We start from the raw sequence: 17,911 nt of genomic DNA on the forward strand, positions 1-17,911 counted from the left end.
CTCTTCAGTGGTTTCCCCTCTCATGCAGGGTAAAACACAGACTTGTCACAGTGTGAGATCTGGTACCTTGGTGCCCCTCAGATCTCATTGCCTCTGTTGTCCCACAACAGGGTATCCTTGTCCTTCCTTGAACATTTCAGACAAGTTCCTGCCTCAGGGCTTTTGCATAACTATTCCTTCAACCTGGAATGCTTTCTCTCTAGATCTATGCATCACTCACTTCCCCATTTCCTTTTTGTCTTTTAAGATTTTATTTATTTATTTGAGAGAAAGAGTTACAGACTGTGTGTGTGTGTGTGTGTGTGAGTGAGAGAGACAGAGAGAAAGGTCTTCCTTCCACTGGTTCACTCCCCAAATGGCCACAACGGCCAGAGCTGCACCAATCCGAAGCCAGGAGCCAGGTCTTCTTCCTGGTCTCCCATGTGGGTGCAGGGGCCCAAGCACTTGTGGCTTTCCCAGGCCACAGCAGAGAGCTGGATTGGAAGAGGAGCAGACGGGACTAGAACCAGAGTCCATATAGGATGCCGGTGCCGCAGGCAGAGGATTAACTCACTGCGCCATGGCACAGGCATCCCCCTGCCCCCATTTCCTTTGGGTTTTTATTCAAAGGCTGTCTTGTCAATGAGGCCTGCCTTGATCACCTGTTTATGATTGCATCCTCCCCCACCCCTTCCTTCTCTTTTTACCTGTTTAGCATAAACCTCCTGCAAACGGCATGACCAGCCATCCTGGTTTGCTTGAGACTGTCCTAGTTTTAGCACTGAAAGTCCTACATCCTAGGAAGCTGTAAATCTGAGAGAGCAAACTCAGACAGTTGGTTACCCTGCTGTTCCACTATGTATTTTACTGGTTCATTGTTAGCTTATGAACATATCACTCCATGAGGATGGGGAATTTTGGCTAACTTGTTTCCCAAAATAACAATACTGTATTCCTAGAGCCTAGAACTGTACTTGTATATATAGAAGTTCCCAATAAATATCTATTTAATGAGTGAATGGAGAGCCATTCACTTAGGGTCATCTGAGGTCATAACTTAGGGTCATCTGAGGTTTAATCCATAATAAATTCTCAATAAATGTATGCTGAAACCATAACTGAATCCTCTATAAATTTATATACACATAATTTAAAATGTGCATGTTAATTAATTGGAGATTCTCCTTTTTTTCAGATGCTACTTGATTTGTTCCCTATTTATGACAAAACTAACATACACGTATAGCGTGGGCATGTAGTATCTTACATGGCATCTGAAGACCCTCGTTAATTTAGAGTGTGGCTGCCTGGGGGAACTGTGTGCATTTTACCAGCAGATAACCAGAGCACCTTCCCTGCAAGACCCCAGGTTGTTCGGGCAGCATCCCAGAGGCACGTGTGCCTGACTTCCGCCCCTGAAGTTCAGCAGTGCCTACCACTCCGGGTCCAAGCTGGTTGGGAAAGTTGAGCCATGATATCTACACAGATACAATGACTAGAGACTTCAAAGTTTTCAAAAAGAAAGATAAAGAAATCTGGTACTAGTTTTACTTCAAATAAAAGTAAAAAGCTTTCTGAGGTTAAACAGGGTCTTTTCAAGAGGTACGGGTAGTTCTGGAAGGGACTTGAAGAGCACACAAGGAAAAGAGATGGGGACAAACATGTCCTATCCTGCAGGGAGCCCAGCCTTTAACAACAAAATTGAGCAGCTCTGAGGCAATTAAGGAGAACACAAAGCCCCAACAAGTGAAAAGCCTGAGAGGACAGGACAAGAAAAGAACTGGGAGAGCTGGGTGAAGGGCAGGAGGTTGTCTCCACATCTGTGTGTGCATCAGTGCCTGACCTGGTCAGGGTTGCTAAGGGCACTTTCCCAATTAAGACAAGCGAAGTGGTCCGATGCCATCCTGACTCTAATGAATATCCTACCTCAGGAACTGTCTTCAGCATCCAGGGAACTTATCTGGTGATCTCAGTATCTAATACCAAAGTGTGTAGTACCTAAGAGGGCGTTCTCTCCTGGTCTCTGGTCCTTTCTCAAATCCATCGTTCTTCACTCCAGTTTTAGTCTGTACCACCATCACCTGGGCTAGAATCAAGGGCAATGCAATAAAACAAAACCGCTCCAACGCTGCCTAGGTGTTTCCCCTTAACTCCATGGAAAGACACTCCACTCTCTCTAGATGGAAAGTTCTCCAGCTCTGCAGTGCAATGGAATTACCTGGGAAGCTTCGAACGCTACTGATGCTTGGGCTCCATTCTCAGAGGCTCCAATCTAAAAGGTAGGGGGAAGTGTCGTGGTACAACAGGTTAAGCCACCTCTTGGGACACTTGCATCCCATATCAGGGTGTTGGTTTCAGTCCCAACGTCTCCATTTCCAATGCAGCTTCCTACTAATGCACACTCTGGGAGGCAGCAAATGGTGCAAGTGCTTGGGTGCTTGGGTCCCTGCCTCCCACATAGGAGACTCAAATGGAGTTCCAGGTTCCTGGCATCAGCCTGGCCCAGTTCTGATCATTGTTGCAGACATTTGGGGGAGTGAACCAGCAGATAGAATATATCTTTCTCCTCCCTCCCACCTCTACCTTTCAAAAAAAAATTTTTGTTTAAAAAAACTCCCTGGGGTGACTGCTATCCAGCCAGATGACAACTATCTAGCCATAGTGAGAACCACAGCTGTAGATCTGGGATGCAGGTTGGTATCCATCTGGATAACTATGCTGAGGCTCATTTCACCTGTCTGCTGTGGAAAACAGTCGAGACACTGATAAGAAAGCTGAATGCTGAGCTGAGGTCAGGAAGGCAGCCCTGCTATGCTGGGAGGTGAAAAAGCAAGAGAGAATGTCCCAAACCCAAACACCATCTGCTCCAGGACAGTTTTGAGGCCATAGGTAGTTGTAAAAATGACTGAAATTCTGCTTTTTAAGATGAGAACATTTTAAGAATAGATAAAAATCTGCTTAAACTTGGCTGTGCAGAGCTCACTAGACCAGGAAAAGTCAAATCAAACAGTAGTTATGATCTCATCATCAGAGCAGTGGTTCTGGGGCCGGCGCCGTGGCTTAACAGGCTAATCCTCCACCTTGCGGCACCGGCACACCGGGTTCTAGTCCTGGTTGGGGCGCCGGATTCTATCCCGGTTGCCCCTCTTCCAGGCCAGCTCTCTGCTATGGCCCGGGAAGGCAGTGGAGGATGGCCCAAGTACTTGGGCCCTGCACCTGCATGGGAGACCAGGAGAAGCACCTGGCTCCTGGCTTCGGATCAGCGCGGTGCACCGGCCGCAGCGGCCATTGGAGGGTGAACCAACGGCAAAAAGGAAGACCTTTCTCTCTGTCTCTCTCTCTCACTATCCACTCTGCCTGTCAAAAACAAACAAACAAACAAACAAACAAAAAACAGAGCAGTGGTTCTGAGCCTCCAGAGAGCTCAGCATCACCTGCAGGCATGCTCAAGCGCAGGCTGTGGGGCCCGCCCCCAGACTTTCTTAGGTCAAGGCAGAGCCCAGGAATATGCATTTCTCAGTGCCCATGTTTATTGATGCTGCTGATCAAGGGGGCGCACTAGGAGCACCACAACATTAAGAGAATTTCACGTGATCTTAGTGGAAAGACATTTCTGTCTGTGCATTTTATGTTCTGCCCTAGCTATTCTTAAAACTGTCACAGCACTAAACTGAACAAAACAAAGATCTGGGCAGAAAGTGAGGTATTGGATAGAACCAGAATAACATTGCTGGATAGTTTGAAATACTTGGAAGTATGACATGTTGGGTCCCCCCCACCCCGCCCCGCTCCCTTCTTTCCATATTAGCTTTAAAGAATTAGGCTTTGATGTCACCAGGGTATTTTGTGAAATGATGCATGTAATCTTGGCCTGGAAAAAAATCATGTCATTTCCAGAAATGCTTCACTTAACTTTTGAGCAATAGTCTACGTATGTATCTGAGTGGAAAAATCTTTACAAATCAGTAACGCTTCCTGGTTGCTTTTGTTTGTGGGTAAAGCTCTGTCTGGGACTAGAAATATAAAAATCCTATTAATGAGAGAGTGTTGGCGGACACTTTACTAAATATGCCTTCTTTGAAGTGCTCCAGTTTCTGCAATCAGTAATCAGTAAATGAGGAAGCTAGTATTTCATAAAGTTGCTTCTTCACGGTAGATTACATATTCCCTAGAGTAAACTCAGTCTGCTAACGTTATCCAGCAAATATGCCACTCAGAGAGGGAGGATACCACTCATTTTCCCCAGCGGGCAATACTGTTGCTGATTTACTTATTTAAGACTGCTCAGCCGGGACACTGGTTTGCAGTCACAAACAGAATGGCAGCATTGGATGGCTTCTCTTTTGGAGGTACTCAGGGGCTGACATTAGAAACTTTTATCTAATTGGGGGGGTCACAAAACTTTGTCACAGTTTTGGGTTTTGAATTTGTATGTGTGTGTGTGTGCACGCGTTTAATGCTTACTTGTAGAGTTAAGACCAAAATCTTAGGAAAACAGGAACGATACCACCCTGCCCTTAAAGTCTGTTTTGCCAAAATCAAATCCTCTGAATTTTCCGTTTCCACATTCACTGCTTAGGGAAATGTTGAATGATTTCTCAACTTTCTAGAGGTCTTGATCTATGTGCCTCTGACTTCAATTCAAGTGAAGCCTAATTATTCTGTTTGTTTCTTGTGTTTGTGTTTGATTTTTACCTGAGAACAATTTACCTTCATTTCAACAGTAAGAACATTTCCTTAGAAACTGCCAGGACAAATTAAAAAAAAAAAAGAAAAATAGGACCCCGCCTTGGTTTTGAAAGCGTGTCTCTGATTATTACAGACTCACTTGCTGATAATGAGCGTTTCCTCTCCACATATCCAGACCCTCATGAATTCTCCATACATCTTGTTGTAATAGTTGCAGGCGCTGCCGATCCCCATCCACAGGAATCTGGCGTAGGAAATGAGGGGACCGATTCCCATACAATAGCTAGGACCTAGGAAAAGTCGTCACATCACAGTCAACATCTCAGCCACTTCAGAAACAACAACTGCTCTAAGGTACCACTGCTTTTGGTCTTTTCTATCTAAATGTTCTCTGCATCTTCTGTTGTATGCCTGTGGATCACGAATATAGTGATTTACCTCAAAATAAAACAAGCTTAACATGAGGTTCTTCACCCCTCCATGAGGGTAAAGTAGTTCAATGTGCACCTGATCCTCATTCGGCTTGGTCTCAGTCTGAATGAACTTGGATACATGTTAACCTCCTCCTGTGTGTTTTTTGTTTTTCTTTTTTGACAGGCAGAGTTAGACAGTGAGAGAGAGAGAGAGAGAGAGAGAGAGAGAGAGAGAGAGAGAGAAAGGTCTTCCTTTACCGTTGGTTCACCCCCTAAATGGCCGCTACGGCCGGCACACTGCGCCAAGATCTGAAGCCAGGAGCCAGGTGCTTCCTCCTGGTCTCCCATGCGGGTGCAGGGCCCAAGCACTTGGGCCATCCTCCACTGCTTTCCCGGGCCACAGCAGAGAGCTGGACTGGAAGAGGAGCAGCTGGGACAGAATCCGGTGCCCCAATCGGGACTAGAACCTGGGGTACCGGCGCCGCAGGCGGAGGATTAGCCTAGTGAGCCGCGGCGCTGGTGTTAATGAGTTTCAAATACAAGTCAGTGGGTTGATCTGGCAGCAAGTGTGGAAACTGTTTGGCTGCCTGGTTTCCTCTGACAACTTTTGGTTGAATGCCCCAGTGGACAGAATGAGCGGGTTAGAACTGGGTCATAGTTTTGGAGTAATCGGTTTAACTGAGAGACACAAGGTCTGCAAAGATAATGTCCAATCTAAGAACACCCATTTCTTCTTTTCCCTTCAAAAGGACTCAGCAGAAAAGAATCTTGAACTAAATTTCACCGGGCACAGTAGAGCTGAGCTGAGCAGTTGGACAGTGAGTCTGCTCAGTGTCTAGACTGGAAGTTGAGTCCTGCCATCTATTTTAGTCAAGAGTGTGGCCATGCATAGCTGTGCTCACAAAGACAAGGGCAGAACTATAACAAACAAATCCAGGAAACAAGGGGGGGAATTGGATGTGAAGTTGTAGTTTTTCTGTCTTTCCCTTTAATTCCATTCCATCAGGGAGATGGTTACAAAGCCTGAACACATCAAACTGTATGAGCCAGCACACGCCCCCCTGGACAAGAGCTGTGTCATAATCTGGGAAGTCCAAGCTTTCACTAGATCATCTGAATGGGATGTTTAATCCCAAATTGAACAATGTTGTCTTTTACTTTGCTAAGCTGATAAGACCGAGACTGTTGGCTCTGATTTTTTTCCTTTGGGGGAAGACCTTTGTTAATAGCCATAGAACCAAAATATTGTCAAAGAGTTGTGAATCTTTTGATTATTTTAATAACTATTTTATACTGCAGATAACTGAATTTACTTTAAAATAATTCCATGGAGTTCTTAAAAAGATTTAAACAAGCAGATTTTATTGTATGTGTATGTATATGTATATATATATGTATATGTATATATATATATATATATATATATATATATATATATAGGACAGGCAGAGTTAGACAGTGAGAGAGAGAGAGAGAGAGAGAGAGAGAGAAAGGTCTTCCTTTACCGTTGGTTCACCCCCCAAGTGGCCTCCTCGGCTGGCACGCTGCAGCTGGAGTGCTGCGCGACCCGGAGCCAGGAGCCAGGTGCTTCCTCCTGGTCTCCCATGCAGGTGCAGGGCCCAAGCACTTGGGCCATCCTCCATTGCCTTCCCGGGCCACAGCAGAGAACTGGACTGGAAGAGGAGCAACCAGGACAGAACTGGCGCCCTGACCGGGACTAGAACCTGGGGTAGCGGCGCTGCAGGTGGAGGATTAGCCAAGTGAGCTGTGGTGCCAGCCTTAATTGTGTACATATTTCCTTAAAATGGTACCATATACTCCAACCTTTAATCAATTAAAATATGCATAATAGCAAAATGCCACACAGGGTATTTGTAGCTTGGCACATTGTAAATGCTCAAGTAATGTTTCCTGAATGATTACTTAAGTTTATATACATATAATATAAAGGATAAATTTTAAAATGCCATCCTTATTTGGGGTATTTTAGGCTATATTTACATGTAATACAAAATAGAAAATATTGTGTAACGCATATTTAGTCCACGTGAGGTCAAACACCTGGTTATATTTGAGAATAGATTTATTCAATGAACATTCACTTATTTCATAGGCCAGGCCTGTGGGGAACAAAGACAAACAAAAGGATGCACTTTTCATCTTGTATATAAAAGTCTGATGCCATGTAGAGATCTTAACATTTGAGAGGCAGCTTCAAACTTATGGTATGACAGTAGAGATCTGTATCTAACTGAAACAGAAAGAATGAAATGAACCCTGTGCTTAGGTTGACAAGCTAAGTGTTCTAACCAGAAGAGAACCAGAGTTGTAGGTCCTTAGAGAGCAACTGAACGTCAGCTTAATTTATACAACAGATGCTTACTGAGATTCTATTGCCAAGTTAGGGATGGCGATATTTTAAGAATAAGGGTCCCCATTACAGTCTCAAGACCAGAGAGGAGAGGATGTGAAAAATAATTACACAACCAAAACAATTACAACACACTTACACGCACATCCTAGAACCCTCTGGATGGAGAGAAGAATGCTCCAGGAAGGGAGAAACTAGGGAAGTATTCTGGTTGCATCCTCATTAAGCTGTGCTTGCCTCTCAGGCTTGGGAATGCTTATTATCTAGGCACGCAGTGATTATGGGAGCCTCTTTCACACCCTCTGAGGGCAAAAATACTTCACTGCATTTTTGTTCAGAGACAGCCTCCTTGAAGCCAACAGCTGGGACCTCTCAAATTGTTGCATTCTCCACCGAGGAATACACCCTAGAGAAACCCACAGACAGCTGTTGTCCACAGCTACACCAAACTGGAGACGCCCCAAACACCCCTCACCTGCAGAACTGCATAGATGATTCTTAAAAATTTGCTAGATATGCTAGCTAGCAAAAGAAGCAATGAAGATGGCCGGCGCCGCGGCTCACTAGGCTAATCCTCCGCCTCGCGGCGCCGGCACACCGGGTTCTAGTCCCGGTCGGGGCACCGATCCTGTCCCGGTTGCCCCTCTTCCAGGCCAGCTCTCTGCTGTGGCCAGGGAGTGCAGTGGAGGATGGCCCAAGTGCTTGGGCCCTGCACCCCATGGGAGACCAGGAGAAGCACCTGGCTCCTGCCATCGGATCAGCGCGGTGCGCCGGCCGCAGCGTGCCTACCGCGGCTGCCATTGGAGGGTGAACCAACGGCAAAAGGAAGACCTTTCTCTCTGTCTCTCTCTCTCACTGTCCACTCTGCCTGTAAAAAAAAATAAAAATAAAAATAAATAAATAAATAAATAAAATAAAAGAAGCAGTGAAGAAGAATAAATAATGGATGATTTGATTGTTGAGATGTTCAAAACCACGCAGAATTAAATATTGTCTGTGGATGTGAAAGTAGGTGGCGAATCTATAAAAAAAAGCAAGGGCGTGACTGGTGCAGGAGCCAGGAAATTTGAGCTCCAGGAATGAGGGAGAGCGAGTGGTTGAAAAGGCAGACATGGAGCTTCTGGGCTGCTGCTGACGCCCTGATTCTGTGCTGCAGACCGCGGCGGGAGATTTATCATCACGCGGTGCACTTTCCTGTGAGATATGTTCTTAATGGGAAGAAGAGGAATGTGTTTCCCTTTTTCCCAGCGCTCTGTTCTGGAGGGAGAGGACCCGTGTTCAAGGTTGGGATAGCTGTGCGTCCTTGGGGAAGGGAGAGCCGCCAGGTGCCAGGTAACTGCGAGTCCTGGACAGAGATCAGTCGCTTTGGAACAGTTTCCCCCGCCAAACGACTCTTTCCTCCCCCAGACTCTCACGGCCCCCTCCCTGGCGCTAAGTCATCTGCCCACGTCTGCCTCTGCTGCTTTGCCTCATCCATGTTATTCCCACCAGGGCAGAAACGGCGGCGTCTCATTCCTCTTTGCGTACCTCTCACCCCCAGCATCTGATGTAGTGGGGCTTCCCAGGAAGCAGAGGGGAAGAAGCTCCGTGTTGAGTCCCCATTTCATCATTTGCTAGCTGAGGGACATCTACTCTTGAGTCGCAATTTCTTCTACAAAATAGGTATAGACACACCAACCTCACCAGAGAAAATGGGCAAGAAGTTGTCTTGCAAATGGTAACTTACTGAAGGGCTTTGGTCATTCTACCTTCTTAAAGCCCTTTGGCTTTTGCTGACCCTGAGCTGAGTTCCGCCAAACCTGCAGAATCAAGGACCCCCAGAGAGCCAGTGACTCCAGGGAGCGAGCAGAGTTCAGGAGTACTGGTCAGCAAGAACCGCTGGACCAAGGCCAATTTTCTCCTCTTCCTGCCATCATCAGGAACTACAAGAGCTCACAGCCTGTGCCACTAGAGAAGGCTGACAGAGCTCAGGTTTTCTAGGGGACAGCATGACATTAGGAACTCCCTGGTTAGCAAAATCGACAGCTTCTAAGTTGTCTCCTTCTACTCCTTCCAGCTTGCCTTCCAGCCGGGGAGCCAACAAGCTGCTTCCCTCCCCGGGATAGAATCCCCACCTATAAATGAGGAGCTTGAGCTCCATACTTCTCAGACTTGCTGTAACACTTTGCCTGGGCAAGGCAGATCACCTCTCTGGGCCTCAGCTTCCTTTCCTGTTAAATGGAAAGGTTGGGCTGCTCTCTGTGGCTCTCGACCATGGCTGCTCTTAGAAAATCATTTGAGGAGCTTTAAAAATATACATATCAGCCCTGGAGCCCTCCCCGAGACAGGACTGGGAACCACGTGCTCATGTGACCTAGTTCCTGATGTATGGCAGGACCGAGTCTCTGGTCCGGAAGCAGTGCACAGAGTTGAGTGCTATCCAGGCTCCTGCCCCAGTGCCCAGTTCCCATGCTTGCCAACTTCCTCACTCAATGGCTTAGGAGATTTCCACAATTGCTTGTAGTGTAAGCATCCAGGCTGGAGGAGGGGAGAGGGTGCTTATTAAAGAAACAGACATTTCTAGGCCTGGAGCATGATTTGGGAAGCCTGGGGCAGGGCCCATGGATCTGGGATTTTTAACAAGTTCCCACCTCCTGGGTGGTTCTTTACATATACAGAAAATTGAGAACCTGTAGCCTACTGGATGGGCAATGTTGAGTTCTCTCTCCTTCCAAGACTCAATTGGACTATAACATCTGAGCCTATGACAGGGAAGAGGAGGGAAGGCATTCCACTCCCCCTTCTGCATACCCACCACACCCCTACCAGTCATTGACCCTGACCGAGGAGCCCACAAAGAAGAGGAGAGATCTAGTGAGGAAGGGGCAGCCCTGGGGAACAGAGTTCAACTTCAAGACCATGGAAGAGTCTTCCCTCAGCTCTGAGCACCCCTCTCCTGGAGCTGACCCCATCAGGGAGCAGAGAACAAAATTAACTAAATGTTCCATTGGATTGGATATTAAAGTAGTCTAAAATATCAGGCTGAATCAGCCAGAGAGGCAGGCAATTATCTGGAAAATTTTAAAGGGGTCCAGATACACAGAATTCTATGCCCGCCCCATTTTTCCATTCTCAAACACCTGTGCTGAGGCTCAGCACACGTGGAAGTATGCAAGTCCTGTGTCCTTGAAATGTATGATTACTGTATATCTTACAGAATGGGGAGGAAATTTCACTGAAAACTAAAGTAACAGTCTGAAATGTCTGATACTGAGTTGTCTGACATTTGTCAAATATCACCCATTAGTGGTAGAATGGGAGGGTGTTTTTTGTTGTTGTTGTTGTTGTTAGAATGATCTGCGTAATGATTTTATTCCTTCCTCTTGATTGGGCTGTAGGCCAATCAAACAGGGGCCGATATTCCAAGGGAACCACAGTGGTCCCCATTCTTCTCTCACTGCCCAGGTCTCCTGCAACCCTTATGGTGGCTCTGTCCTCACCACCTCACTCCTTAGGAGAGAAAAATGCAGAGTGGGATGAAGAGAAGAGACAAATACAAGAAAGGGAGAGGGTGTGGATGAAGCAAAGTGGGAGGGAGAGGGAAGTGAGTATAGGAGGCATTCCAGAGATATTTTTGCCTTCAGAGCAAAAATTGGAAAGACTTTTAATCTGTTTCTTAAAAAATTAGCCAAAATCCCTAGAATTTTACTTTGTTCCACCCCATCTCAAGCTTGTTTTAAAGGGCACTCATGCCAAGACTATTTTAGCAAAGCAGACTGCAGAGCGGAAGGGATTGTTTAAGCAATTTAAAAAATATTTTCATTTACATATGCAGATAATTGGGGTAGAAATGTTCACTTGAAGTCCTCATTTGCTAACACAGTGGTGGTCTTTGAGATCTTCCTGGGTTTGCTCTTTGTCCTTTTGCAAAATTTTCTTTGCCATCGTAGACCAAAAGCCCAAGTAAATAGCCTTGTCAGACACAGATAGAGACGACTGTCTTACCTGGTATGGAGGATGTGCCCTCGTACTTCCATATCAAGAGAAGAAAGCAGGTGAGCAGCAGGACTGGCATGGTAGCAGCAGGCATGGCAGCAGGCACCACGGTGGTGATGTTAAAGTGCATTGGGTTCAGCATTTCCAAAACCATCGTGTGTTCTTTGGCTTCAGACGAAGCAACTTAAAGTCCTGTGGAAATGAAAGGGGCAGAAAAATTGAAGAATCCCCTCTAAGGTGCATCTATGACTGCTGTCGTCTCAGGGGATACTGTACTGAAAGGATTGGCGCTTTGTTTTATAGTGCGGTTGGACACTCAGACAAGACAAATTTGTGGTTACAAGTCAAAACAAACAAGCCCAAGAGAGATCTTTTGGCTGAAAGTGCAGCATTTCTGGCCTTGGTAGAATCTCAGGTTCATTTAGACACTTGTTCTGATAGAACCTTATCTTGCCCTTGAGTGAGTAGAGTGACGTGCATTCCCAATTGAGAGCCAAACTTCTTACCAAAATATAAGAAACTGAAGCTCATTTCAGAGGTGGAATCATTTTGTGACTTCATCAGGAGGTTTGGTTTAGACAATCTTCTTCTCTTGAAACCAAATCAATTCAAACAAACAAACAAACAAGCAGACAATTCCCTAACTCCCTGGCTTGTACAAAATTAGCAAAATTGATCCTCTCCCCAGCCCCAAGTAGTAAGTTTCTACAGCACGAACACATTTCTTGGGCATTGTTGTATTCTCATGGCCTCCCGTTAGGCTGTCTGTTGAATTCAAATGGACTCACGTAGTTCAGTCTTTCTCTGTCGCTTGGATGAGGGTCTGAACTCTTGCACCACAAGCTGGAGTGTCCATGGAGGCCAACACTGGAGGGAGTGGGCAGAAGAAGAATGAGGGAGGAAGAATAAAGGGAGAAAAGAAAGAAACAGAAAGGGGAATGAGCAAGAGAGAGAGAACAGGCAGAGTAGGATGCGGCCAGCAGTAAGCCCAGGTGCTCCTGAGGAACCTCATCCCGACGGCAGCCGAAGTCCTGTGTAAGACAACCAGTTTCCAGTTTGATTTGCTGGCTCTACTGTGTTTTTCAACCGGTTTTCCTGCCAGATTTTGTAATACCTTTGCTCTCAGAAGAGTATTTCGGGAATGGTAGTTTGCCGTTGACGAGGCCTGGGTTGAACAAACTGTACAGTGAGGTAAGAAGCATCATTCTGTGTTTTCTGGTGGCACGTCACAGGCTCCGAGGTTTGCCTTTTCTAGGAAAGTGACCACAGTTTTGAGGACTTGTGATGGCTCTGAAGCAGACCTTGGGTGGGTTTTCTCCCGAAATAAAAATTCTAGATTCAGTAGCCAGGGCTTCTACCTGGATTTCAGAGGCTCTGTGACTCCCCTACAACGTTTTACGAAATGTACCTGCTCAGGTACCCTTTTGAAGGGAGAGAGCCCATAACTTTCCCTAGATGCCTGAGGAGTGTGCCATTCTGTTTCTCCCTCATCTGTATGAGACCTTAAACATCTAAACATATACCAACGTCTCTCTACTACAGAAATTCCCCTGTATAGTTGAATTCATTAAATTACTTCAGTGTTTTGTTGATCCATTTCACCATGCACATAATCATTAACACATATGTGCTAGGTTCTGAGAATGCCCACACCCATGTTGGGCAATTTTGATTTTTTTTTTCTACTACAGGAGGGGTCTTCAAAAATACATGGGAAATGCACTTTTATGAAAAGACTATGCAGAGATTTTTGGTACCAAAATAAACTTATCTTTTAATTCCACTTTCTGCAAACTTTTTGAAGTGCCCTTGTATGTAAGTTGAAACTGAAAGTCAGCATTGTGTCTGTTACATTCTGGTTGCCTTAATATAATGAGCAGCTACTTCTAACAAGCTGAGTTGTTCTGTTAGGTGTCTAATTTCCAGAGTCGCATTTTACATCATTCTGAGTAAGCTCTGTGTGACGTTCTGACAGCTGCAGTCCTTGAAGTTTCTGTTTGTACTGATGAAAGCTGAAACCAGTGTTAAAAACACAGATGAGGGGCCGGCGCTGTGGCATAGTGGATAAAAGCCAAAACTGCAGTGCCGGCATCCCATATGGGCGCCGGTTAGAGTCCCGGCTGCTCCTCTTCCCATCCAGCTCTCTGCAATGGCCTGGGATAGCAGTAGAAGGTGGCCCAAGTCCTTGGGCCTCTGCACCCGCTTGGGAAACCTGTTAGAAGCTCCTGGTTCCTGGCTTTAGATCGGCCTAGCTCTGGCCATTGTGGCCAGCTGGGGAGTGAACCAGCGGATGGAAGACTTCTCTCTCTGTTTCTGCCTCTCCTCTCTCTTTGTAACTCTTTCAAATTATTTATTTATTTATTTATTTATTTATTTGACAGATAGACAGTGAGAGAGAAAGACAGAGAGAAAGATCTTCCTTCCATTGGTTCAGCCCCCAAATGGCTGCCACAGCTGGAGCTACACCGATCTGAAGCCAGGAGCCAGGTGCTTCTTACTGATCTTCCATGTGGGCATAGGGGCCCAAGCACTTGGGCCATCCTCCACTGCCTTCCCGGGCCACAGCAGAGAACTGGACTGAAAGAGGAACAGCCGGGATTAGAACCTGGCACCCACATGGGATGCCGGTGCCACAGGCGGAGGAGTAACCAAGTGAGCCATGGAGCTGGCCCCAATAAACAAATTTTTTAAAAAACCACACAGATAAGAAAAGTGATTATGGCAAAAAGGATGACGATGCCCAAAGGAAGTGATGCTGGCAGAGAAGTCACATTAAGTGAACTCAGATATTTTACAGGATTGAAAGTGCAAAGTGCAAGGATGCTGGAAACTGATGCAGATTTACCAAGAAGTGTGACAACTCACAGAGACACACAGAGGATGCTCCCTCAGCATCCTGGGATACATACACAAAGAGAAGAAAGCAAAGACAACTTCTTTTCAAATAGTCTAGATGACTTCACTTTTTTTTTAAAGACTTTATTTGAGAGGTAGAGTTACAGACACTGAGAGACAGAGACAAGGAGAAAGGTCTTCCATCCGCTAGTTCACTCCCTAAATGGCGTCAATAGCCGGAGCTGCGCTGATCCAAAGCCAGGAGCCAGGAGCCTCTTCTGGGTCTCCCACATGGGTGCAGGGGCCCAAGGAGCATCCGGGACTAGAACCGGCGCCCATATGGGATTTTACCATTTTCCAATTCTTACAAATTATGGCAAGAGGGGCTTTGAATGTTTTGACAAAAAATGTAAAACGTCATAATCATATTTTTTCTTGATCTTTAAGATTGCTTTGCACAGTTTCAGCTTGCATAGTCATTTTCTCAGTCCTGCACTACTGTGCAACGTGAGACTATATGTCTAAATGTTTAAAGGGGCTAAGTAGCTTGTTTCCTTATCTTTCTTGAAAGTATATCATAAAGACCATCCCTACCCCTGACACACACACACACACAAAAGAACACTAGTTAAAGATTCCAGAGGGTAAGAATTCTAGCAATTACAAAGTACTTGCTGTATGTCAGACATTGTTCTAAGTAGTTTGTGAATATTAAATCAGTCATCCTTACAGCTTTGCCCCCGTTTTACAGATGGGAAAACTGTGGTATGAGAAGGTTGTGTGTGACAGAGCTGACGTTGGAGGCCAGGTGGTCTGCCTTCAGAGCCCAGGCTGGTACGCAGGCCATTTTGTTGCCTATTATTGAATTAGTTTGGTCCGTATAGTCAAGAACTTTTCATTTATTTGTGTTCATTCCTAAGCTGTTTAGAATGACTCACTTTAAAGGATTAAGCTTATAGGCCTCTGAAAGACACAGCTGGAGAGGCTGAGAGTCTCTTCTCCCTGCACATTGATTTTCCAGTTCAGTAGAACATTCTACTTTTCAGTTATCTATTTTTTTTTTAAGATTTATTTGAGGCCAGCGTTGTGGCATAGTGGGTTAGGCCGCCGCCTGCAAATGCCAGTATCCCACATGGGCGCCAGTACTCCCTGCTAGTGCACCTGGGAAAGCAGTGGAAGATGGCCTAAGTCATTGGGCCGCCGCACCTACGCGAGAGAACTGGATGGAGCTCCTGGTTCCTGGCTTCGGTCTGGTCCAGACACAGCCATTGCAGTCATTTAGGGAGAATGAAGATCTCTTTCTCTCTGTCTCTCCCTCTCTCTCTGTAACTCTGCCTTTCACATAGTTAGAAAGAGAGAGGGAGAAACAGCGAGAGATCCTCTATTTGCTGGTTTACTCCCCAGTTGGTTGTTAACGGCCAAGGATGGGTCAAACTGAAGGCTGGAGCAAGGAGTCAGGAGCTTTATCTGGATCTCCCACATGAGTGACAGGGGCCCAAGTACTTTAGCCCTCTTTTGCTGCTTTCCCAGGTGCAGCAGGGAGCTGGCTAGGAAGTGGAGCAGCTTGGACGCTAACAGCCACCCATCTGGATGCTAGTGTTACAGGCAGCAGATTAACTTGCTATGCTGCAACACAGTTGTCTATTTTTTAATTTGAAAGGCAGATAGGCAGACAGAAACAGAAATAGAATTTCAGCCTACTGGTTCGCTCCCCAAATGCCTCCAACAAACAAGGCTGAGGCAAGCTGAAGCCAGGAACCTGGAACTTAGTATGGGACTCTCAGGTTAGGGCCAGGGACCCAAGTACTTGAACCATCACCTACCACCTCCCAACGAATGTGTTAGCAGGAAGCCAGAATTAGGAGAAGGGATGGGACTCAAACCCAGGCATCCCAAGGGGCATTTTGCCCACTGTGTCAGATCCCTGGCCCTTGGTAGAACATTCTGATGGTCCATGTGGACAGGTGAAGCAGAAACCTTTGAATAGTGGTATAGGAATGTAGGAAGGTCCTAGAACACTACAGAGGTTGCATATATGTCTGCTGTGCCAGAAATATCCTATTCTCACCCCAAACACACACACATGCACATAGAGCCTTCAAGTGCTATGCACCTTCAAGGACCATCTTAAATGTCTTCATGGCCCCATGAAGTCATCCCCTCAGGTCCTGCCGTTGTAATTTGCAGGAAGGTCTCCGTGCACTCAGGCACCCGTGCTGGGTCTGCCCCCAAGCAGGGTCCTGGCTACCTAATGGACAAGACCTGTGCTTCCATGCCGTGGGAGTCACAGATGCCCCTGACTGTAACTCTGTCACTTAATGTCCCACCAAGCTCCCAGAAAAGAAATGTCAACCCTACAGTCAGAGCCCTGTGGGGATCCAGTAGTGCCTAGTTATCTTGGTGACCTTGGTGTCAGAACACATCCTAGGCCCCACAGTGCCACGAGGGACCCCTAGACTCCCTGGTACAGCCGATATCCACAGGGAGTGAGGCAGGGCCTTGCCTTGTGGAAGTATTGCTCAGTCTGGCCAGACCCTCCTCAATCCTACCTTTCCATGTTGGAGCAGTCTGTCCGGCAGGAAGATGGACGCAGCAGCCTTGGGTGTGAGGGCAGGGTGCCCAGCTTGCCCTCCTCTCCTGCTCTCTGGCATACCTGCTCCATCCCTCTCTCATGTGTTTCCACCAGCCACCTTGGTTCTCCTTGCTGCACTTTTGCCTTTGGTTCCCCACAGAGGGGCTGACTCCTAGAGCTACCACTAGAAAAAGTATAGGGCCATAATCCAGAAATAGACAGTCTTGACCACTATAATCCCAATTGTCAAAAGATCAAAATATAATTCTGAAAATACAACTCTGGAAAACAATTTTAAACTCTTTAAAAGACATTTATTTACATTTTAAAAGAGAGCCTTGTTTTTGAGAAACATAAAAACAGAGCACTTCTTGGTCAGTTTACATGATAAAACAGATGATAGCAGGTTTTTTTGTTTTTGTTTTTTGCAAGCCTAAGCACCCAGATCTACTAACATCAGGCACAAAAGGGTAACTGTTAGGAGCAGAGGAACCATATTCACAAGTAGGTCAAAAAGCAATATGTATAAACGTGTATTACCTGTGGTCATTTGAAATACCGTGATGGACAACCCAAGTCTTTGGGTGAGATCGATTAAAAAATGCAGTTGGTTACTGTTGTATATGCAGTTACGCAAACAGCTGGGTTTTAAGAAATTTTATCTCTCACAAATGCAGATGTACAAAAAGGGCATCTCTTCATTTATTGAGGAAGTTTCCATGTTTTCACATACATGTCCAGTGCGTACAAAGTCAGTGTTACAATGTACTTTCATGGAGTCAAATTTGCAAAAAATATATAAAACAGGTTAGAGCACTCTAAAAGTCTTGTGTGTGTGTGTGTGTGTGTATCCCCAGTACTGGAAATGATGCAAACATGAAATGTATAGCATATCAAATTGTTTTTTTAAAAAGTTTAAAATAGTGGAGGAAAACAAGACATAGGAGAATACCCCGAAAACTAAAAAGCCTAAAAGGAAAATTCAACATAGAAAAAAGTGTAATATGGAGTAGTTATGGTCAGTTACATAAAGGTAGCGTATAGGAGCTGTCTAGCTTTTACAATCCTTAGCTATGT

The 17,911-nt window shown here is 45.7% G+C and overlaps 1 protein-coding gene and 1 long non-coding RNA gene across 2 annotated transcripts in view; one reads left to right on the forward strand and one right to left on the reverse strand.

The window, feature by feature from the left end:
• LOC133769563 (aromatase) overlaps positions 1-11,581 on the reverse strand; it is a 31,722-nt gene extending 20,141 nt beyond the window's left edge. Inside the window, exons 1-2 of the mRNA XM_062204771.1 lie at positions 11,437-11,581; positions 4,808-4,958 (exon numbers count right to left, since the gene is read on the reverse strand). Of these exons, the coding sequence (XP_062060755.1) occupies positions 4,808-4,958; positions 11,437-11,581 (296 nt within the window). The remainder of the gene's footprint in view (positions 1-4,807; positions 4,959-11,436) is intronic.
• The window catches only part of LOC133769564 (uncharacterized), a 98,256-nt gene continuing 84,587 nt past the window's right edge, over positions 4,243-17,911 (forward strand). The window contains exons 1-2 of the long non-coding RNA XR_009867210.1: positions 4,243-4,328; positions 4,880-5,022. This is a non-coding gene — a long non-coding RNA (uncharacterized LOC133769564). The remainder of the gene's footprint in view (positions 4,329-4,879; positions 5,023-17,911) is intronic.

Source organism: Lepus europaeus, chromosome 11 (genome assembly GCF_033115175.1).
Source record: "Lepus europaeus isolate LE1 chromosome 11, mLepTim1.pri, whole genome shotgun sequence".
NCBI classification, from domain to species: Eukaryota; Metazoa; Chordata; class Mammalia; order Lagomorpha; family Leporidae; genus Lepus; species Lepus europaeus.